Raw genomic sequence first — 22,656 nt, 5'->3', positions numbered from 1 at the left:
GTTGACAGCAGAGTATTTTGTTTAAAATACACAATTTTATTGCACATACAAGAGGGATCGTGAGGGCTCACACACTGTCATGGGAAAGCTTAAGAAAATGCAGGGACAGAGCATTTTGCGCATAAACTGGTTAATTACTAAGTGTAGTATCATCCAGGATTGTATTTGGTGGCAACTGTACAGCCATAAGCAGTTGAAGGACGCCCTTGTGAGATCAGTTGTTAAGCTCTAAACTGCTGTGAACAAAGCAGGTTGTGAATGCTCTGTGTGTGTGTGTCTGTGTGTACAAAATTAATGTCCAGATGAATGCTGTTTGCAAAAATTTCTGTTTATCTACCAGTTGTGCTATGCTTTTACAAATATATTGTTTCCCTTTGGGAAAAAAATCTTCAAAAACTCATCACCCTTAGTGACTCATTTTGTATATTTTGTTAACCTAAATTTAAAGTTTAGCACTAATATTTGTTGATTAGGAGGGCAAGTGTGGCCTGAATGCTACAGAACACCTATATAGATATTGAAATGATTGTCTGATATATTTTACATGATTAAGTTGAAGTGTGCTGTTGGTATTAAGAAAGAGATTGAACCTTTTCAGGTTTTTTTAAATTAATTTTTCTGGTTATCTTCCTGTTCTCTAAAGCTTCACATTGTGTTGTACCAACACAGCACTCACCTGCACAATTTTTGCAATGGTAAATTTTGAAAAACAACAATTCATTGGTGCCTACTGTATACATTGTATATTGATACTCAACATTTAAACAGGCCAGTCATTAAAATGGATTGACAGGTCTGTTCTTAGTTTGCACTGGTTCACAAATGTATTGAGTGTTTACTGTGTGAGAGAGGAGTCAGTTGTTTGTATTTCAGTGAGTATGCTGTATGTGTAAACTGATGCCCGCTTGTCAATGCCACTAAGTGCATGCGTTCGAATGCACACGTGTGTAAAGATCCTTGAAACACAATTGAGACTGCAGCAAAACACTTCCATTTTGGATGATAATAAAGGAGAGAATCGATTACTCTGTCACTCAGGGTTGACAGAAATTTTAATTATCTGACAAAGGCTGTCAGTCTTCAATCAGCTGTGTATCACATTGTCTGTTAATGTTTTCTTAATACAATCTGTACTTTCCCTGTGAAATCCTGATGACTCAGTGAGCAAGCTGTGTGTCCAGACAGTTCATCAGCTTGTTTTCCCATGATATCCTTCAAGTGCTTCAGTTGTTGCTACATTCAAATTATGTCTGTCCAGCATCCAAAAACATAGCATTCAAATTAATTTTTATATTCCTTTGTTTTTCACATTCATTTACATTCCCCTGCTTATTGCTGTAATTTATCCAAAACTGTTATAACGATTCATTCCCAGCTCGTACATCTGTCCATCTGTTGAAATAGCCACTGAGCCAAGTGACAAACTGTATGCTGTCTAGAGTGACAATGCTTCATCTGTCTGCAGCAGATTTGTTATTGAAAAACACTGTCCTCACTGTCAGGCGAAACGTAATCTCAAATTAGCCAGCAAATACTGGTTTCTGCAAATTTCACCTTCTTCCTCCCAAGCAGTCAAGAAAGTTTAACAGCCTCTTTTGTCCTCTTCTCCCTCTTTATCACATTTCCTTTTTTTTTTCTACCTTGTCACCGGTGTACAGGGCTCAGGATTGGTTACTGTGGAAAATGTGCCATTCACAGTCCATGTTTTCTGCTCAGAAAAGATCACCTTCTGAATTTAAACTTAAGCTCAGTGCACACCCACATGCTTTACTCCACAACATCTTGGATCCCCTGAAATATAATCCGCTCCTGCACCTGCTGCCCAGAAGGCCAGTTGTGGCTTTTCCAACTCTTAGAGCTTAGAGCCACCAGAAACACTTCTTGCGCAGTTTCTTGACCCGTGCCTTGGTACTGGGGCGACTGGAGGATGCCGGGGCTGGCGTCGGCTTGGTCAGAGTTGGTGCAGGCACATCATATTCCCCCTCTAGGGCCTCTATAACCCCCTGGAAACGTCCCTCCTGCTGTCTAAAATCATGCTCCACACTGGAGGAGAGAGAGAAATGGAGAAGGCAGTTGAAGAGGAAGGAGACAAAGATGAGTGAGAAACATTATAAGCATGATTTAGAGACTGAGCTAATGTGAACCAAGCCAGATGTTTGTTTGTTTTTTAAATTCAGTTCCTTTCTCACAAAAAGAGAATACCGTAAATGTAGGGGTTAAAGGGAGATGGTGAACAGCTGTGTAAAACAAGAGGAAGTCTACTGGGCAGAAAGAGAGATTAGAAAGAGAGGGGTTTAGAGACAGCTAAGCTAAGGTGACCTAGTGACATCAAGAAATGCTGACAACACCTTAAATACTGTCCATAATGCAGTTTTTATGGAGGTTTAAACTCATATGTTCTTAATTTTGGTGTACGCGCCATCAGCCCACACACTCTTTCACACGTGTCTCAGCTCAGTACTCTTTTCACATCTATAGTATTCTTTTGCACTCATGCACCAGTAGATCACAGGCTGGTGAGATGAGAGGAGTGGGAGGAGAACGAAAAAGAGAGTAGGAAAGAAGAAGAGCATTTGCACAATGGAGGAGCTAAAAGAAGGAGCAATGGAGGAACTTTTTTACTCTTCTATGTTCAAAGCAGACCCTCGTGGCTTACTTTTTCTATGCTCCCATTCCCCCTCCACCCCTCATCTCGCTTGTGCTCTTTTCCCCTCACCATCTCTCTGAAGTGCCCATCGCTGCAGGTCATAGTGTAGCAGACTCTGAGTTTCTCCCTCCATTTGGTAACTTGTGTGTGTGTGTGTGTGTGTGTGTGTGTGTGTGTGTGTGTGTGTGTGTGTGTGTGTGTGTGTGTGCGTGTGCGTGTGTGTGTGCGTGTGTGTGCTGAGCTGGATTATATGGGTGGAGCTACATAGGGTCTGGCATCTGGAGTTAATGAGGCACATGATGAGGCAGGCAGATCGGAGACGACTACCAGTCCTTCCCTCTTTTTGTATGCCAGCAAACAGACACACACACATGCGCGCGCGCACACACACACACACACTCAAAAACATATAATATACAAACACAGACGTGCTCCCCTGCCATCTCCATACATCTTCCTCAAAAGCCCACGGCTGAGTGAGAGTAAAAGAAAAACATGCAGAGACTTATGAAAGAAGAAAGGAAAGAGACAGAATCTTCGGGGAGATCGAAGGATGGCTAAATGAAAGAAAGGCGACCTTTAATAAAACAGGGCAGAGAGGTCACTGCATAGTAAAAGAGGAAACAAAAAAAGACAGGGAAGTAAAGAAGGACAAGATGAGTGCCACTGGAGATATGAAGAGGGGAGGGCAGCAAGGTCTCGGCTATCCGAGAAAGTGCGCAGTGATGGAGGGAGAGACGGAATGAGTGAATATAGGAGAAAGTAAAAGCTTGGGTGGGCACAGAGGAATGGAGATGGCCGCATGAATAATTGATAAAGAAGATCTACCGAGACACATATACACAAACAAAGCCACACAGCATACATATAAAGAAAGATAAAGGATGGCACCTGCCCCACATCCACTTACGGTACAGTGTGTCTTGTTTTAGAAACTAAAGCTTTTTCCATGTCAGGTCTCTCTATACGTCCCCTTGTCTCAAAACCTCAGTATAGCTCTCTACCTCTCTCTACCCATACCTATTTCACTCCCTCACAATTTTTCGTGGATTTACTGCACAGCTGCGAAAGCTGCTATTCTTAATTCGTTGTGTAAGCTGTCACCTTCAGCATCTTTTTACGTGCATGTATGACTGCGTGCTACGGCGTCTTTCATCCCTGTGAGACACAGCTAAACCCAAAACCTTTATGTTTTTAAAATGAGGTGTAAAATGTGGAGATCAGGGCTAAAGTTTTGGTTTGTTTGCTTAATACATCTGTTTAAATTTGAGACTTGTGTGTGTATTAGAATACTTTTAGTTTCTAGGTGCGCATATGTGTTTTGTTCTGCTTGTTTCAGCTGTTTAAGCTTTGGGAGGAAAAACAGAGGAGCTGTCAGAAGTTCCTCTCCCTCTTGTCTCTCATTGTAAAGATTAATTAAAACAGACGATGGCAAAACATCTTCAGGCAGTCAGCCCACGTCAAAAGCTCTTTTTTTCACCACAGATCATTAGGATGAATGTTTTAGTCCCACACGTAATTCATCCTCTGCCTGGGTGTCTCTTATGCCATCTCCACTCCTCTTTACCCAGAGTCCTCTAGGGTTTTGATAAGGCCATTATTGTCCAATCAAACAAACAGAGCTCGTGTAGTTGTGACTTCTCTGTGTGTATGTCACAATAAAGATGCTGATTTTCTTTTTTTCCACCCCTGTTTTTGAAACAAACTCATACTGACACGAGAAGAAATATGACTAGGCTGGAGAATCTGCCTTTCAGTCCAAGTCATTAACATATTTCAAAGCGCATGAAATATATTCTTTTTTTTTGTTTGTTTGAAATGTGTATGCACATGAATCAAATAAAAGTTGATTTCCCTTTGTGCTGGATTAATTATCCTGTTTGTATTTGCATGTGTGCAATTAAGACAATAAGAAAGTAGAGCAGGAGAGAAAATCTTAGAAGCTGAGAAGAGAGAAAGGTGGACTATAATAATGTGAGAAGTGCATACACCAGAGACCAGGATTGTTCCAGGTCATGTAAAGTATCTCCCCAAAATATTCGAAAGCCTCACATTTTGAAGACTTCCATGTCTGGCTAATGTTAGACATTGTATGACTATGTAATGACACGTTTCTTTGTGCAATGTATGCTACTAGACTACTGAGGGGGTTTATTTGTAGTACAAGAAGATAATAGTATGTTTTGTTCTGTAAACACTAATTTTCTGCTAATTTCATAAACCGCTAATATCTAGGTTTAGCACGTTCAGTTGTTCTGCTTGTCTTCCATCAAGTTTTCACAGTCTGCGTGGAAATGCTTCTGAAAGTGCTTATTTAGTCAAACAGTTCAAAATCATTTTTGGAAGTGTTTATGTTTTTCTGCTCAAGTGAATTGTTGCATAATGCAGGTTGTCTTGTCATTAAAGCATTTGCAGTAGTTAATCAGGCTGTTGTATAATTACTGTCAGTGTTTTGCAAGGCTGAAGTCAAATGCCTTGTTTTCTCTTAAAAGCAGTTCCCATTTAAGATATTCCACAACGTGGAAGATGATTCTTTACTGTGTGGACAAAGGAGCTTGCATATAAGTGCATTTGTCTCACTATGTAAAGTAGTGGTGGAAATCAATGTGTGTATATATGTGTGGATATGGATGAGCATGTTGCCATGTGGCAGCTTTCTCCCTTGGTGCTCATTGCTACTTACTGGGATAAGGATTTTGCTGTGTTAATTAGGATCAAGGGAACAAAAAATGAGATGAGGGGAAACAGAAAACTGGATGCAAAGAAGAGATTAACTGACAGAGAAATGGAAAGTCAAAACAAGAGCGAGATGCAGAGGTGGGGCTGCTTTGAGGCAAGTAGCTTTGAGAGTTAAAGAGAACTGAAGAGGTAAAGACCCCGCAAAACTTGTCTTTATCCCCTCGAGGCCTGCGAGGGAGATTTGTATGTGATTGTAAACAAGCAGAATTAACTTCAAGCCTAGCTTTGGTCTGTAAATACTTCTTTTCTTTTAGTTTTATCCATGAAGCTACATGCAACCTACATTTCCAGCTTATGTGAGCAGTGCAGAGAAAGAGTAGAGGGTGAAAGTGGGGCACACTGAGGTGATTAGAGCTTTGGCGATTGACAGACAGAATGAGGCACAGATGTAGACAGGAGTTTGTTTAAAAAAAGAAGAAATGACAGAGATTTTAGTGGCATGTAATGGAAATGTTTATGTGAACATTTGTGAGAGAGAGAAGGAATATGTGGAGCTAACAGGAGGATTAAAGTACAGTATGCGATAAGAGGCAGTGCAGTTCTGCAAGTTGCTGAGGATCTAAGAATGCAGTTAGTTATTTAGGTCAGTCAAGCATGATAACTGGACTGATCATTTAGATGTTGAATTAATATCCTTGTTTGCACAGAGCATTATTTTGTGTGTAAATATCCTCCCTTGGTAGAGCATCTTTCACTAATCTGCAAAGTACAGCAAGTATTAATTTTAATATTTATAAGAGCAATCACTCTTAGTTTCTTTTTCCTTATAATAGTGTATGGTATGACTGGTACAATAATCAGAGTGGAAGAAAAGGGCAGCGACAGCAGGGTGTCAGGAAGAAAGGGTAATGAAACAAAAAAAGCTGAATAAGTGATAAAAACCTGGAAAGGCTGAAGAAATAACAATGGGAAATTGCATCCTACGAGAGGCATGCAGTTTTACAGAAGTTTCATGGCTATTTCTAAAGCTACAGGTAAGAATTAGTTGTCATTGGTGTGTTATATAATACAGTAAGCTCATTATCTTTATTAGGTTACCTGTAGATGATGCAGGCTGTCTTTTGGCAGGTGGGGCAGTTGTTTATGTCCTGACCAGTTCTGTATGAGCTGCGACTGCAGAAACAACAAATGTAAAACGTTTACACACATGAAAGCAGTTTGACTGAACAGAGCCGTGAATTCTGATGGCAGTTACACGTCTGGTTTTTAATTTTTGCTGTAGTGTTTTGATTGGTAATGATCTAAACAAAATTCTATGTAGGCATACAGTGCATGCGTTGTTTGTTATAATCCGCTTAAGTAAACCACTCTGATATATTTACGATTGCTTTAATCATTAGCATATATGATTTTTAGATACGCTACTTCAACAAAAAAGGAAAGAAATCCTGCCAAGCTTCAACAATATTCATTTTTGTAATAGTGAAAGATTATTTTGCACAAACAGCAGGCTGGGCTTTTCGTGGCGGTGTCACGCTGGTGTCAGAATTGTTATTTCTCTCTCCATGGACACGTACCCAGTGCAGCAACAACAGACATGCTGTCTACGTGTTGTCAAAGGGCACAAAATAGTTGTGATGTTTAGTGCATACAATGTGCCCCAGTAACACTATTCAGGACATTACCAGGATTGCCCCAATGGTTGAGTACCTGCCTGTTTACTATTCTATGCAGGAAAAAAAAATTGCAGCAACTGTCTTGGTACATCAGGTTTTGAGCCACACGTCACATAGCACAGATATTATTACCTTAAATTAGAGGCATAGTGAAAGTAAGCTTATTGTCTTTCATTTTAGATGGCTAGTTTGAACAGCAGAGCACACATGCCAACTGCATCAAGGCTGAACAAGACTAAAGAGACTACAGAGCCAAGGACACTGTTTACATGTTAGAAAATAAGCTGGAATTTAAAAATATCTGTTAGGCTTGTACTGCCTGCCTCCCAATTAAAATACTTTATTTTGCCAAGGTATTTTGGCTGGCCTTCAGTTGAACCATTTAGAGAAAAAAGTAACTGATTTATGTCAATAAAATTGACATTTTAATTACATGGAGTGAGACTGTGTAACTGGCATCATTTTTCTCCCCCACCAGTCTTTATCAAAGACGACAACAACAGCATGAGAAGACAAGTTTTTGCTTCAGGAGAGAAACGAGACAAGGAGCTGAGCACAGCGACAACCTTTTAGCTCAGCCGACACTTTTATCACAGCAGCCCACTTAGAGTCCTTTCATTTCTGGCACAGCACCAGATTCATGCAGTCCCTCTATTACTTGCTGCTTCTCTTAATGTTCATTCTTTTAATGTCTTCCTATCTTTCAATAGCTACCCTCTCTCTTCTGTCTGACTTTCAGTCTATCTGTTTTTCTGTCACTCTTAGCATGATACATGGGCATCCTCCCAAAAAAGCCTTTACACACAACAGAAGCATGAATGCACATTATACAGCAACAAAGATGGGGTAAGACAGCTGGAATACTGATTTTATGTGTCTTATTGTGCAGCTTAAAGATTAATTGCAAGGTAATCTGATAGGGATTAGACTGCAGCCAGAGACCTCTCTTAACGCTGGACAAAAATAAGGAGGGATGGGAGAGAATAAACCATGTACACAGGGAGTTTAGGTGATGATGGAGAATCATCAGTTTTAGGATAGTTGAGAGGTAATGGTTATGGGTGGGGAAAAAAGGTGCAGACTTTAACTTAATGGTGAAATGGAAGAGGGTGGTGAAGAGGTGAAGAATAGGAAGCAAAACAAAACAGTGTGACAGCAAAGATCTGACAGCAGGGAAGAGTGATGGACAGGTTGTTGGGAGAGGAGAAGGGGGGAAGATGAGAAGGCACAGGAGTGATTCACAGTTGTTAGTTGAAGATATGATTCATACTTTACGGTGAAGTGTGTAGCGAAAGATAAGGAGTGGGAAGGTATTAATTAAAAATGCACCAAAGAAAGGTGTGTGGCTGATGGTGAAGAGAAGGATAAATTACTAAAAGCGGGTTAAGAAGCAGTGGAGAAGAGGGGGATTTTTGAAAGACCAGCTGTTATGTGTGGAGGGAAGAGGAAGAACATGTGGCCAGGGAGGAGGAAATTAAGAATCAAAGATTTAGCAGGGGAGAGAAAGAGTAACTGATTAGTTCTGTTTGCTTAGAAGTAGTGTCTGTTTGGGGCTACATGCTCTCAAACTCAAAGGAAATGCAAGAAAGCCAACGCTGACCTCCTGCTGGTAGGTATCAACTCTCTCCAAACATGTGTACACATATTGGATCTCCACACTGGTGGCATTTAAAAATCTAATATACTGTATTGAAAGCCTGCCAGCTATAAAAACTTAAAAGTACTCTGTTATTAATCTCTTTCACTCATAGTGCACCCTCTCTTCTACCCCTCTTTCTCATCTTTATCACCTCCCTCTTGCTTAAACATTTGCTCACGCGGTGAATGCCTCTACCACTCCTTTTACATGTGTTATCTCTTTTTATCACTCCCTTTTTCATTCTGTCTTGACATCTATGTTTCTTCATTTCACACTTTATTCTCAGATTATCCTCTTCCTTTCCTTCTTACCTTCTTCCATTCCCCTATTTCCCCTTCTCTCTTCAAGTTATTTTCCTTCCTAAGTCCCTTCTCTCACCCTTCAGTGAAGGCTTTGCTCTTCTCCAAGTCTTGAATCACGTTGAGAAGCACCTTTATCTTCTCCTGATTGGACAGCAGGTTCTCCTCCACACTCTGCAGCTGCTTCTCCAATCCACGTGGTGCTTGTACTGCATGTCCGTCCAGAAGTCCTCCCGGTGCCCCATTGCATTGTGCTTTCATATGAGTCTTACAAGGCAGAGTGTGGTCATCGAATGATTTGCTCTTCTGATTTGTGTAGTCCTTGAGTTTGATCCGTTCTAAGGATCGTTTCGGTACGTTTGTGGTCTCCTGGGTTTTGTTTTGCGCTACAGATGTGGCTGGTTTAGACTGAGTGGATAGAGGACAATTTTTTGGTGGAAGAGGTGGGGTGGTGCTAGATTTTGAGCTATTGTGACAGGAAGGAGCTGGAGACTTCAAAGCAATACGGGCTACTGTGTTCTGATGTGACTCTTCATCAGTGCGTTGGCCTTGAGCCACAACTTGACTGCGTTCATCATTTGAGTGTGATTTTATCACCTCTAAAGTTGGCGTGTGTGTTTGTTGTGTATGCATGTCAGCTGTGGTCCTATCTGTGTTACTTTGTGTATCTGTTGTCTGCGTGGAGGAGTCCTTGTAAGAGGTAAATTCTGCAGAGTGTGGCCTCATGTGCTGCTGTGAATCTTTGGCTTTGTTCTGAGTGTGTGTTGCGTGGTTTGAGTGGGAACTGTGCGCTTTTGGTATAGTGTGCGACAGCTGTGATAATTGAGTAGTCTTTACTGATGTGTGTTGCTGTGTGTTGGCTGTGTCTGTTTTTTTGGTGCAAGACTGGGAGTTCATAGTAGCAGAGTCTTTCCTTGACTGATTAGGAGCCACAGGCGGTTTCCGTGGCGGATTAGGTAAAGTCTGGCTAGCTGTTATTTGATTAACTGCCCTCCTGCGACATGCACCAGTGCACGGCGAAATCTGAGATCGTCTCCTCCCACATGTCCCACAAAGACGAGGCGGAGAAGTCGTCATTAATCTGCAGGGCCGAGGTGGGGTGGCGTGCACAGTTGTACAAACGCTTACTGTCTTTAACACCGTGCGATGACCCTCCCCTCGTAGAGACTGCACCCTTCTCCTCTCTTGGGCAGGCTCCTTACCTTCTGTGGCTTCACTGCAAACCCCTCCCACCACATCAGAGGCTACCACACTGCCATTTGTGTACCGAGCTGTCCTTTTACCTCTCGTGTCCTTTGGGTTTGTCCGTATGTTTTTGATCTGGCAGTAAACTCCACTGCCTGATCCCTGTGACCCCATGTCGTCCTGTGTCAGGCTGTTGATCTCGTTTTGAGATGTCTCTTTTGACACCGGCAGACTGTTGCTGTCACTTCTGATAACTCCCCCTGCCTCTGCTGTTGTTGTTGTTTTGTCTGTTGCCATGGTGAGGAGCCGAGGTGTGTTGGTTGGTTGGCTGCTGTGGCGTTTGATGGAGGGGAGAGTCCGAAGTCTGGGAGATGTCTGCACCCCGACACTGCACAGTGGGCCCCATCGCCCCCCCGCCAGGGGAACTCCCAGTGCAGGGACTGGATTTGTTGGGTCAGCCACCCTCCTGCCCATACTCCTCTGGAGGCTTGCTCAGCCCCCTGAGGAGCTGAAAGGGATGGAGGCAAGCAGCGACATCAGCCGCCAGCAAGATTAGATCTAAGCGCAATCCAAGATGTTTCCAGCTCTTGTTTACCCAAATTAATTTATGTGAAAGAGTTTTTAGGGAGCTGGAGAAAGGAATTCAATATCCAATAAAGCTGTAGACTCTCAACTTTCTTCCATTAATGATCTTATTACTTGAGCTACTTCCGACTGGATGACACTGTCAAAGCTTTTCTCAGTTTCCAACCAGAGGCCCACAGATGATGAGTTGGATTGCTTTTCTGGGCATTGCTGGTTTGTTCTGGAGAGAGGAAAGAAATAAAGGCAATGAATGATAGAAACAAAGGTAGAAACAAGAGAAACTGGCAAGAAATAGTCAGACTGGCAAGAAGACATAGACATTAGGCACGTAAAGCACCGTGTAAAAGCTTCGACCTCGACTGAGAGCATACACTGACCAGATCAATATAGGTCTATCAAGTTCTTATTACCCTAGCAGGTGGGTGAGAGTAACAGTGGCAAAACTTTAAATCCCATCAAGGAGAATGAAAAGACTATAGAATATGTTCAGGGTAGGTTATGGGCAATTGCATGTTTCTCTATAGAGTTGGGAGTTGCATACAAATCACAGGAGCTATAGATCCTGTCAATTTAAAAATGCTGCTTAATTCTTTTATTAAGTGATCTAAGGAGCTTGGATCACTTTAATTTAATTTAATTTTAAACGTTACAACACATTTAAAATTATTTTTTCTTTCTTTACATTCCATAATAGTTTGTAGACTTATAACTAATCATTTGTTATCATTTGTCGTAAAAGCAGTTTGGAAATGTTTCAAATGAGTTAAGATAATTTAATAATTTTGTGATCAACTCTATAGCATTGTTCCATGTTTAATGTTTCTTTTGTGTCTAGTAATCTATACAGACATTGTGCCCTTCGGTCTATTTTAAATGTTTTTTTTACTTGATTTTTTTTACAGGCAGGAAATTTAATGTTAATCCATGACTAAATTATGTTAAGGTCTTATCTTTGTTTTGTGTTATTTTGCTTAGTCTAAAATTTTTGCATTGATTGGGAGAGAAGCAAAATTAGCCATTTAGTCTTTATCATTTCAGATCACTGACTCAGTGTAATTCAGTGGCGCACTGTGTCACTGCGATTAGCTGATGAAACTGGGCCAGAATTCTATTATATTTACTGTTTTTTTCCATATCAGGATTTTGGGCTATTGCAGGAAATATGGGCAGGGTACATCAAAAAGAAAAAGACAGATAAGGAAGAAAAAAGATCGCTATTTAAATAACTTACCCAACTGGTACTATATTTAAGAGCATGGAAAAGTGGATGCAGGAACATTTGTCTGGTATATTTTGTTTTAGCTAATGGAGCTATGCTAATTTGAGCTAATGTAATTACACACAGTTTGGCTCTTGAGGATAAATGGCAGTGCAGTGCATTTGCTGTCTGCACAGAACTCAAGCAACAATACATTTTAAACTTGTTGCAGATCCAGCTCATATATTGTAGAAAATTTCTTTTTGTCCGCCTGTGTTTAAAAAGTCAGTCACCGTCCACCTTTGATCCCTCACTGCCGCACACAAAGCTGGTCTGCAGCTGGTGTGAGGTCATTTGTCCATGAAATTAGGCTTGTGTGTGTATCTAGGCTGAAATCTTTGTGTCTTCGTTTTTTCTTCTATCTTCTATCTTCACAAACAACGTTGTCACTCTATTCAGCCAGTGTGGGGTGCAAAAGCTGGCTGCATACACACACACAGACACACACACGTAATCAAACACACACAGGGAAGATGAATGGCTTAGTTTACACCAGCTGGTGCAACATGTCACACAGATGCTTGCTGTATACGGTCAATTGTGGAAAAAACTAAAAGATATAGAGAGAGAGAGAAAGAGGGAGAGAGAAATAAATCAGCTATAGCCATGTTCACCTAATAGTGTAAGAACCCATGAGATTACAAACAAAAAAATCTTCTATTGTTTCATTATTGTAAAGAATTCTTTCTCAGGGTTTTGAGAAGTTTTAAAACAGCTTGTTGGCTCTGGCACTGTAGCAGGTAAAATTATGTGCTCACCAGTGGACAGGTAACACATCCTAACTGCAGTGAGCCTGACTGCTACTCTAATATTTCATATGTATTCAGAATGAGAGGCTTGTACCCATTCACTCATACCAATGCCCTGTCATGACCTAAGCCTAATACCCCATGCTGTTTTGACTGCACAAGGAGAATAAAAATTGACATCTTAGCCTTTTCCCCCCCTTTTTCCCTGACAGCAAGTGTAATTAAGGTTGTCAGACTCTTTTCAGTTTTCATTTAAAAAAAAATTAAATATTAATACTGATGCTGGTGGGCTTGCCCATGAGCTGAAGTGCTGAACAAGGAACAGTTTAAATTTAGACTGTTCAGCCTGCATCCTGCGTCTGAAACTTTCTAGACATAGAAAACAATAAGTGTCACACAGTGCACTGCATTGCTTGAGAGCTTCAGTGACAGTGGTGCTTTGAAATGTAAGGTTTCTGCATAAGGCATTAAAGATCAAAGGATTTCTGTTTCAGTGACATATTGCTCCTACTTATATAAATATCTTGACAGTGTGTTTCGCTTGTGGAGTGTGACATTGCCAGGGAGGGGTCTCGCATTATTGACAGCCCAGACTGCTTATTATTGTTTACTGTGCTAACTGTGGTAATCACTTTCCTGGAGTGGACGACTGAAGCTTTAACTTATATTTCATGCGTCCCTTTTTATATACAAAGCAGGGCACAGCGACTGGGTGAATGAGAAAAGCACTGAGATTCGTTGTTTGCACAAACAAATTGCAGATGATGATGGCATTTCTGTGGTGAGAAACAGATGGAGAGGGAAAGCAAGAAGAAGAGAGCTAGCCGGTGTTTGTGTGTGCAAAAAAAGAGAGAAAGAGAGAGAAAGGATGCATATGTGCGTGCATATGTCCCCATTTGTGTGTTTGATTGTGTTTAAGAGCTGTCAAGCAGCTTGTCTTGGGATTCAGACTGAGTGAACTAAAGGTAATTCCACTGCAGCTGACTTGCCTTTCCATCAGCAGCCTCATCAGACAGCAGAGCACCTGCTGCAAGTTTTTTCTTTCTTTCTTACTTTCATCATTTTGTGTGTGTTCCTTTTTGAAGTCTGACTCTTCACCCCTGACCTGCATGATGTCAGGCAGAAAGTGACACCATATCCTCAGAAATCCAGCTCACACTCTGTGTATCTCAGACTCTCTACCCTTCTCTTTTTCTCAATCACTTCCCCCTCTTTTAAATCTTAAAGGATAGCACTAACCTCGCATCCCTCTTTCATCACTTGCTGTGTTTGTTGTCACACTTTCCCACTCAGCACCCTCTCTTCCATCTCTGTCATGCAACCTTTGATTTTCTCTGTGCTTCTCTCGCCTCCTCTTTGTTCTTTATATATAAACATAGTCTCTCACCAACATTTCACCTCTGGCTGTGCAAAATAAACGGGGAGGAGAAAGGGAGGAAACATTGTCATCTGGGGGATAAAGGAGAGGCAACTGAAGAGGATAACAGGGTACACAGCAAAATCTCCAGTGTTAAATTAACACTAGAGAGTGTCTATATGGGTCCACACCTCTGAGTGTTAAATACAACACTGTTGAGTGTTAAATTAACACTTTTGACAGTGTTATATGTTTAAAAGTAACCTAGTCAGTTTTGAAGATTAACAAAGACTAACACTGAACACTGGAATATTTTCCAGTGTTAGAAAATCAGCACTGCTCAGTGTTAGTCTTTGTTAATCTTCAAAACTGACTAGGTTACTTTTAAACATATAACACTGTCAAAAGTGTTAATTTAACACTCAACAGTGTTGTATTTAACACTCAGAGGTGTGGACCCATATAGACACTCTCTAGTGTTAATTTAACACTGGAGATTTTGCTGTGTAGACGCCGGCACAGGCAGGGCTGACAGGTGGCCAGGGGATGACAGCGAGAGAACAGATGTATTAGCAGAACTGTGGACAAGATGAAGGACTCGCGCGAGCATTTGTATGTGTGGGTCAGCGGAAGAGATGTGAAGGCCTAATTTTCTATAGTTGCTTTAAATCTCCAATCAGTTTCTCCTTTCATAATCTGAATGACTTTTTTAAAAGATAAAAGTAAAAACAGAAGACTGGAGGAGAAGGAGGAGGATGTGTGAAGAGACAAACATTAAAGGAAAGGAAGAAAAAAAGATCTGGGATGCCACACACATTGCTTGCCAGTAATCAATGAACACCGCAAGTGTGCTTGAGCATCTGTCATCACGCACACAGACCATACAAGCCTTTCAACACCGCAGGGAGTTTCTTGACAGGGTGCAGCCTTTTATGAAATTTGTTTATACATGCAATGAGTTTAATTTGCCAGTCGGTGGGTTTGAGCTTTTAAAGCATTGTCTATGACACAGGCAGTCTCAGCGATGCCCTGCATGTTTTTTACATGTGTCTGTGAATGAGTGCACACCCACGCCTTTGCAGTGGTAACAGAGCGCTGAATGCTCCAGCGAATCGAGTCCCCTGTTGTTTCAAGGTGAGTCTCATTTTTCAACTGCCGATTGACGGGCCCTGTGTGTGTGTGTGTGTGTGTGTGTGTGTGTGTGTGTGTGTGTGTGTGTGTGTGTGTGTGTGTGTGTGTGTGTGTGTGTGTGTGTGTGTGTGTGTGTGTGTGTATGAGTGTGCAAGCGTTTTTAGGGAGACTGAGAGTTGCTTTACTGCTCTGTAATCACACCACCCCTTTCAGTTACTATCTCTCACCCACTCACCACCAGAACAGAACAAACGCAGCACTTTATTGGCCCTTTGAGACGGGGCACACAGTGCATTTTGTGCAGTTCATTAGGCTTTTTTCCCTCCAGCCACCGTTGTTTGGGTTCAAGGCAACAAAAACATTTCTCTGTTATATATTGCCAAACCTTTCTAATCTTACACCTCTGATTTAACATGTGTTTGAAACTTAAATGGTAGGCAATGTGTTTTTGGTGCCACTGGAAGAAAAATCTATAATAACCTTTCAGCATATTGTAATTCAAAGTGTCTGAGAGGAAACAGACTCCTTCACTTTCTGTTAGCTTTGTTTTCAGGATTTTAACAAGTCTACTCCTCAGAGAGAGACGTTGGTTGATCACAGATCTGTTCAGACAAGAACCGGCGTAGTATAAAGTCGAACAAAGAGCAACATTGTAAGATGTAGCTCTGCAGTGGGTTAAGCGCAAAACTTTCAGCTGGAAGAGTGGGTTCTAAATGTCACATGAAGCTTAAAAGTCAGCATTATCCTATTTCTATTCCATGTGAAACACCTGCTATTTAGTGTGGACGCCCTATGTCTGGTGGGAGGGACTTAGAACAGTGAGGTGAGAGCTGCATCTTCTTTCTTCTTCTTTTTCTGCCTCCTGCAAGTTTTATTCTATCAGAGACCTTTATGAGAAATAATTTCTGTCCATTTCTTACAACTGTTATATTGGATAGGAAGATACTTTTTAGACATTTAATATTCTCGCACGTATAAATCAAATAAAACTCTGTGCGGAGGCATTTTGTATGGGATAACTGCAGGAGATAGGATTGCCACACCTGCCATTTAAATATTTGAGCACCTTGTAAGACCATCTCTCTGACTCTTTGCTACAATAAGCAGACAAGCTATCAAGCAAGATACTAAGCTCCCCTCAAAGAATTGTAATATAAAAATATAAGTTTGTTCAGTATCTTGCATTGCTTTTATTACTTTGCCACAATATTCTTTTTTTTTTCAGTTAACTTTCTTCAAAATGCAGGAGATGGGGAAAAAAAAACAATCAATATTTAGTATGAGCGCCCTTGTCTGTGAAACCACACCAGTTCTCATTGGTTCACTTTTTTCAAAGCAGTTAGTGTGTTCCAAGCATCCTAGAGAATTTGCCACAGTTCATCTGTGGATTTGGGCTGTCTTACTGTGTTCTGTCTCCTCGTTTAATCCCAGGCTGACTCCATGATGCTGAGATCAGTGCTCTGTGGGGGGTGTCTGTTGCAGGACTCCTCTTTAGCTTTGTGACAATACTGTTTGATGCACAGTACCCTATATGTACCCTATATATTTTCTGTTTGTCTGTAGTTTTCAAAATGTGAAGTCAGCCTCAAATTCAATATGATGATATACATACTGTGTCTCTTTGTGTTTGTTTGCATTTTTAATTAGTGATTTCACCTTTGTTAAGTGTCCCAGTATAACACTTCTTCCGGTAACTCATAGAAAAATGAATCCGGTATTAATCATCAAAATAAAAAAGGACATATACACAGCTGATTCTGCAGCCGTTGTCATTCTGCATTTTAATTGAGAGCAGCTGTATTTTTTAGGAACAGTGCCCATAAATTAGCATCTCAACTGGAAAGAGGGAAGTCACAAAAGGCTAATGTTCATACACAAAAAGCCAAACATTTCACTAAGCCAGCAAGTAAGGGTCTAAGTGAAGAATTGTTTTGGGAAGATTGTGCGTAATATTAATGAGAGAGTAACTGAGATACTCAGGTTCCTCTTAAAGGTATGCAGTGCAAACTGTGGTCACTGTTGCTCTCCAAGCAACACGAAAAAGATGCAAAAGAGGACTTAATTGGGGTTTTTATAGACACACTCAAATCCCAACCACTTCACAAACAACAGGAAAATGGAAAATGCTCTGCGGCGCCCTGTGTACTGAATTTTCATGAAAAATTTACATTGGACAAACTCTGTGTATATGTACTTTGCGTTTGTGTGTGTGTGTTTTTGTTTCTGCATGTTTGGAATCAGAGATGCATAAATTAAGCAGAAGCAGAAAATAAATTAAACAGAGAACTGAGAGGCAGACTTCCCCGCACGTCTGTCTAAGAAGAAACTCAGATAAGGCAAACAATGTCACTAATTGAAAGTAAATCTGAAGGGTTTTAGTCTGTTCAGTGCATGAACACTGTAAACAGACACTGTAAGTCATTACAGTCTTTTTTTCCTTCTCAGGGACTCCCTCTAGTAGAGGAATGAAAGGGTTCGTATCGATGTTTAAACATGTCTACCTTCGGTCGTGGTGCAACCCCAATCAAAAGGCACGGCACGACGACACAAAGTGGGAAAAACAAAACTGATCTCATAACAATGGATTTTATTAAAAACTTGTAGCCCTTTCAGCCCCTACTCCTCGTGTATGTGGCAACAAATAGGAAATAATTCAAAGCAATGTTCTTTTCCAGTCAGAAAGACCCCAGAGGAAAAAAAAGTCAATTCGGTTTTAATGCTGTAAGCTTATTTATAACCTGTTAGGAACCTATAATAAGAAAAGGGCTGCAATACATTACAGACCAAGAGCACATTATTGACAAATCCATCTGGCGATTTAATTCATTTGTTTTGTTGTCTGCTGGAGTAATGTTTGCTGGTTGAGCAGCGGGGCAGAGAAACCAAAGGAAAACGGCATATTTATGAGATATTTAGCACCAAATACTTAATAATAGGAGATAAACATGATAGAGTGGAAAACTAGACCGAGTCAGCTAAGAGGGGAAAACAAAGTGTTTGAGTTAGAGGAGACGCCACAGATGCACTACTACATAAAAATCTTATCAGTGTAGCTAATAGGGTGTGATATCATCAGAGGTTTACATTTTTGCTTTTACTGTGTACTCTTCTCTCTCTGAGCATTTTTTTCTCCAGTCACCTTTCTTTTCCCCTTGGTCACCTGTCGTCATCCTGATTACTACCTTTTGTCTTTGTACTCTTTTTATCATCTCATTGTTCTCTTCTCTTCGATATCACTCATCCTGCCTGCACATCCCATCCAATATCTCCATCATTAACCCCTAATCTATTCCTCCTCCTCTCATCTCTTCATCTTGTTGCCCCTGCTGCCCTCGCTCCCTTTCACACATCCATCTTCCCACCATTCTGACTTTTGTGTCCTTTTGTCTTTCACCGCATCTCATCTGTTTCTCATCACTTGTTCACAGTGTGTCTGGTTAGCAGAGTGGCTAAAGTGTCACTGACATGCACGTGCGGATGCACTGACAGATGCACAGACACACACACATATAACTTCATGTGTGCATGCCAGTACATACTTCTTTGGATTCCTCTTTCTGTCTTCCTGTTGACTGACTGAACCTTTATTTCTTTATTTCTTTCTTTTTATTTCTTCTTTCTTTTTTTATTTCTTATTTCTTTATCTCCATTATTTGTGAACCTGCAGACACTGAATGTGATAAAAGTCAATGTAGTTTAAAGCTACCTACTGATTAGGTTTTCCCAGTGTATAATTTTAGATGTAATTCCTGTACTAAAGTTGTTTCCAATATGTGAACCTGTATTTGTGCATTTACTACTAGACACATAAATTACTTTCTGTATAAGTCTATACAAGTTAGAAGTTATTACCAAATAAATGAAGTCCAACTCAGGAGTGTTACAAACAAATCAGGCCTAGACATATGCAAAGAAAACATGTTTACATGTAAATAAAGAATATGAATTCATAAAGCACATTGTTGAAAATATTCAAGAATCTTTGAGAAAGATTTCATTGGTCCTGAATCAAATTCCTGCCTTCACACATCAGCTATTCATTATTATTTTTCCCAGAACAAGAGCAGAGAAAAGCGTTAGCAACATTCTGGTGCATTCCTAATAACCACGACAGGCTCTTTGTGAAGTGGCATGCTAAAATTTGGACACTCCTGAAAATATTGCATATTATGTTAAAGTGAGAAGAACTGAGTGCAACCACTGCAGAAAACAGATAAAAATTGGGTTTTATTCAAATATGGATGTGGTTTTCAGGGGGTTTTATCTGCTTATTAACTTTTCACGAACTGATAATATGCTGCTCTGGTATGTGTGCTTGGTCATTTTTGTGCTTTTAAGGTTTCATAGCATCAGCGGTTCATTAGACTTTAATTGACTCAATAGAAAGAATCATCATTGGGAGTCCAGAGCTTGATTCATTCTTGATTCATTGATCCTCTATTTCAGATTTCATGGTAACACCAGGGCTGACTGGTGATCTGAAAAATTACATTTTACTTTTACTTATGAGTTTGAATGCTGTTTAGAAATCCAATGCACCCCGTTCCTTTAAGTGGTGGCTTTTGGCCCTTCATAAAAGACCCAAAAGAGTCCCAGCTCTTCTTTGACATATTTATTATTTCATTTAGGTGAATAGGGCATTTTTTTTAAAGATAAGTTTTACTTAAGGTGTTTAACTTAGGTTAAACAAGTGTTTTCCAATGTCAGTGACTAATGATGTTAGAATAGTAATACTTGTCTGAATACTGACAAAAACTCTTTTCTAAAAAAACAAAAAACAAACTACCAGCTTGAAAATTCCACTTTCTGAAATAGCGGTAATGAAAATGCAAAATTTGTAAAAATCAAGAAAACTTTTTTATTTTATAAATCTGTACATGCTGGGCAAAAAGGAAAAGCAAAACCAACACATGGCAACAAAAGGCCTACAGGACGGTGCCGCAGCAGAAATGCACTGTTTCAATGTGCAGACATGATGCACAAACAATACCCATGTAGAGAAGGCAGAACGGGGAAAACGTCCTTCATTCTCACAACAAATTCAGCATCTTAAGTATGCAAAATAACATCTGAATAAGTCAGTCTCAATTTGGAAGGAAGTACCGAAGACAGATGAAGTTCAAATTGAGCTGTTTGGCTGCAGTTATCGAAGGCATGTGTGGAGAGAGGAGCAGCATTTGATGAAAAGAACACCTTGTTAGCTGGAATGACTCTTGTTTAGGGTTGTGCAGTAGCTTATGGCAGAGGAAACACAGCATACATAGAGGGAGGAGGAGTTCAAATATTGCGCAAGCAGTCAAGAAAGTCAAACTGAAAACAGATTCCCTTCTACAGCAACAATAATGACTCACAACACAGTACAATTAACTGTTTTTGGCTAAACATCCCACACAGCAGTAAAAGCGAGTAATTTAAATTTAATAAATTTATTCAACAAGTGCGGTTATTTTGCTGTAGCCCTGTAGACATGTCGCTGTAGGACTAGAAACAACATTATTTTTCTTTTCATTTTTCAACTTGTTGATGTGTTTGTGCAAGTGAAAGACTGGACTGTGTGATAGTGTAACACATACACACACGCACACATACAGATATGCACAGATTGTGATCCTGATTTATGTTATGAGGTTATATAAATTTTGCACACAGGTCACATAAATCCACACTGTCTCAGTTTGAGATGTCTGTATACAGATTTGATCGTTTTAAAACAAACGCGCGCATACACACAAACACAGATGCATGAGGTCAGCATTAGTGTATAAAGAGAAGGGTTATTGCTTTATAATCCCACATTAAAGCTACACTAGCTGTCCCGATGATTGGTTCAGAGGCTTTTAATATTAGTCGGGCAGCAAAGACACACACGTATTCCCATAAACACACAGGAATGTTCGGAATCGTTGTTAAAGGAAAACTTGTAATTAATATTGCATTATGAAACACACTCACTTAAGCACACACAGACGTATTCATGTGAATCAAATCCTACTGTGACAGATGGATGGGATTACTCACCTGCCACACACACACACACACACACACACACACACACACACACACACACACACACACACACACACACACACACACACACACACACAGCGTATCTGCTGTCGATACTAATGCAGTGATCATACTACTTTTTTCTTCCTTTTTTGCAAAAATACACTTATAAGGTTTCCATAAAACAGATAGACCGTCTGATATATAAATACACTTTTAGCAGAGGACTGACTCTGTAAGGAATGAGACATCCACCAAGCCAAAATTTGTGTGTTTTTGGATTGTTTGTTTGTATGTTTATCTATGTAGCCCAGAGGTTTAACCTATGGATTTTTTCCCTGCACTCCAGTTAGCTCTCTGGTGCCTCCTTCCATAAAACCAGTTACCTTCATTCAAAACCTTAAATCTTAAATGAGCATCTTTGAAAAATAAAGTATTTGCCTTGGGCTACCAGACCAGAAACATTCCTCAGATGGCCATAACAGCGCGAGAAGAAAACATGTTAGGCTTTTATGCTATCACTCCCCTATACACACAAACGCACACACACACATACACTTAACTACATATACACTCAGTGTTATTTTTTAACAAATATCTTTGCTCTTGCTTTCTTAGTCACTTACCTTTTCTTATCATCCCCTTTGGCCCGCATGCTTCTGTCTTGCCCTGGTTCTGTGTGTGTATCACTCGTGTGTGGTAGTCCTTTAGTGCTCAGTAGAGCTCTCCTCCGATTCTTTACCACTCTATCTCTCTCTCCGTCTCATTCTGTTGCTGCTGATCCTCGTATGCTCGCGGAGCCCAGTGATCCTCCCTCCCTCTCTCTCTCTCTCTCTCTCTCTCGCTCTCTCTCCCTCTCTTTTTCACACACACACATACACTCCTCTCTCTCCCTCTTTCCCTGATCAATATTTCTGCCTGCTTCTCTTTAGCTCTCATGTGCTTCTCAAATATTCTCACTCATTTCTTAAGTCATCCAGTGTCATGATTCGCTTTATTTTTATATATTGGTGACAAATCTGATGTCATGCCCTGAATTTTGTGTCTATGTTTGTCTATGTGCCTACATTGACCCTGGCACAGTAGTAGACCCAGTGAAACTTTGGCAGTGTGCTCCCGGGAGTCGAGCCAGGACACAAACAAACACACATGCGTGAACACACAGAAGCACACACTCGTGCTTCTACCACTCACTTTATTTATACCTTTGCTTTTCTGTGAGAATAAAGTCTAGCATTGCCTTGCTAACTCGCTTTCTCTTTCTCTCTGTTTTGATTTTCTCCTTGTAGTTTCACCTCACTCTTCTATTTGAGCTACAGTATTTGGTCACTGTCCTCTCTCTTCTTTGCCCCACTTTCTCCTCTTCATGCCATTCTTTAGTGTTCTTTCATCCTCATTTTTCATACTCCCCTCATGCTCTGTATTTGGCTGTCCCACCACTCATC

The 22,656-nt window shown here is 40.5% G+C and overlaps 2 protein-coding genes across 3 annotated transcripts in view; one reads left to right on the top strand and one right to left on the bottom strand.

Annotated features, from left to right (window-relative positions):
* Positions 1-22,656, top strand: part of dock2 (dedicator of cytokinesis 2) — a 112,345-nt gene that overhangs the window by 56,577 nt on the left and 33,112 nt on the right. The gene's annotated exons all lie outside the window — the stretch shown is intronic.
* Positions 47-21,982, bottom strand: insyn2b (inhibitory synaptic factor family member 2B). Of its 2 annotated transcripts, none has more exons than XM_080901818.1 (4): positions 21,838-21,982; positions 9,020-10,930; positions 6,425-6,499; positions 47-2,043 (listed from the first exon to the last, which is right to left on the bottom strand). In XM_080901818.1, exons 2-4 carry the CDS (start codon positions 10,597-10,599, stop codon positions 1,860-1,862), a joined length of 1,839 nt encoding a protein of 612 aa, XP_080757944.1. In that variant the 5' UTR covers positions 10,600-10,930; positions 21,838-21,982; the 3' UTR covers positions 47-1,859. The 2 variants fall into 2 exon arrangements, 1 of the variants encoding a protein (XP_080757944.1); XR_013973965.1 differs by having other exon boundaries at positions 2,005-2,043; positions 8,953-10,930.

This window comes from Rhamphochromis sp. 'chilingali' (genome assembly GCF_963969265.1).
Source record: "Rhamphochromis sp. 'chilingali' genome assembly, chromosome: 13".
Taxonomy (NCBI): Eukaryota; Metazoa; Chordata; class Actinopteri; order Cichliformes; family Cichlidae; genus Rhamphochromis; species Rhamphochromis sp. 'chilingali'.
Note: the sequence above shows the minus strand (reverse complement) of the source record. Positions and strands in the feature narration are given on the sequence as shown.

Bases quoted from the DNA above. Each gene is read 5' to 3' on its own strand.
- insyn2b (XM_080901818.1), bottom strand. From the start codon at position 10,599: ATGGGCAGGAGGGTGGCTGACCCAACAAATCCAGTCCCTGCACTGGGA. The intron at 6,500-9,019 runs GTGAGAGAAGGG...TTGTTTCTGCAG, and splicing joins AGCAAAGCCTTCACTGAAGG to TCGCAGCTCATACAGAACTG. The intron at 2,044-6,424 runs GTAACCTAATAA...TCTCTCCTCCAG, and splicing joins ACAGCCTGCATCATCTACAG to TGTGGAGCATGATTTTAGAC.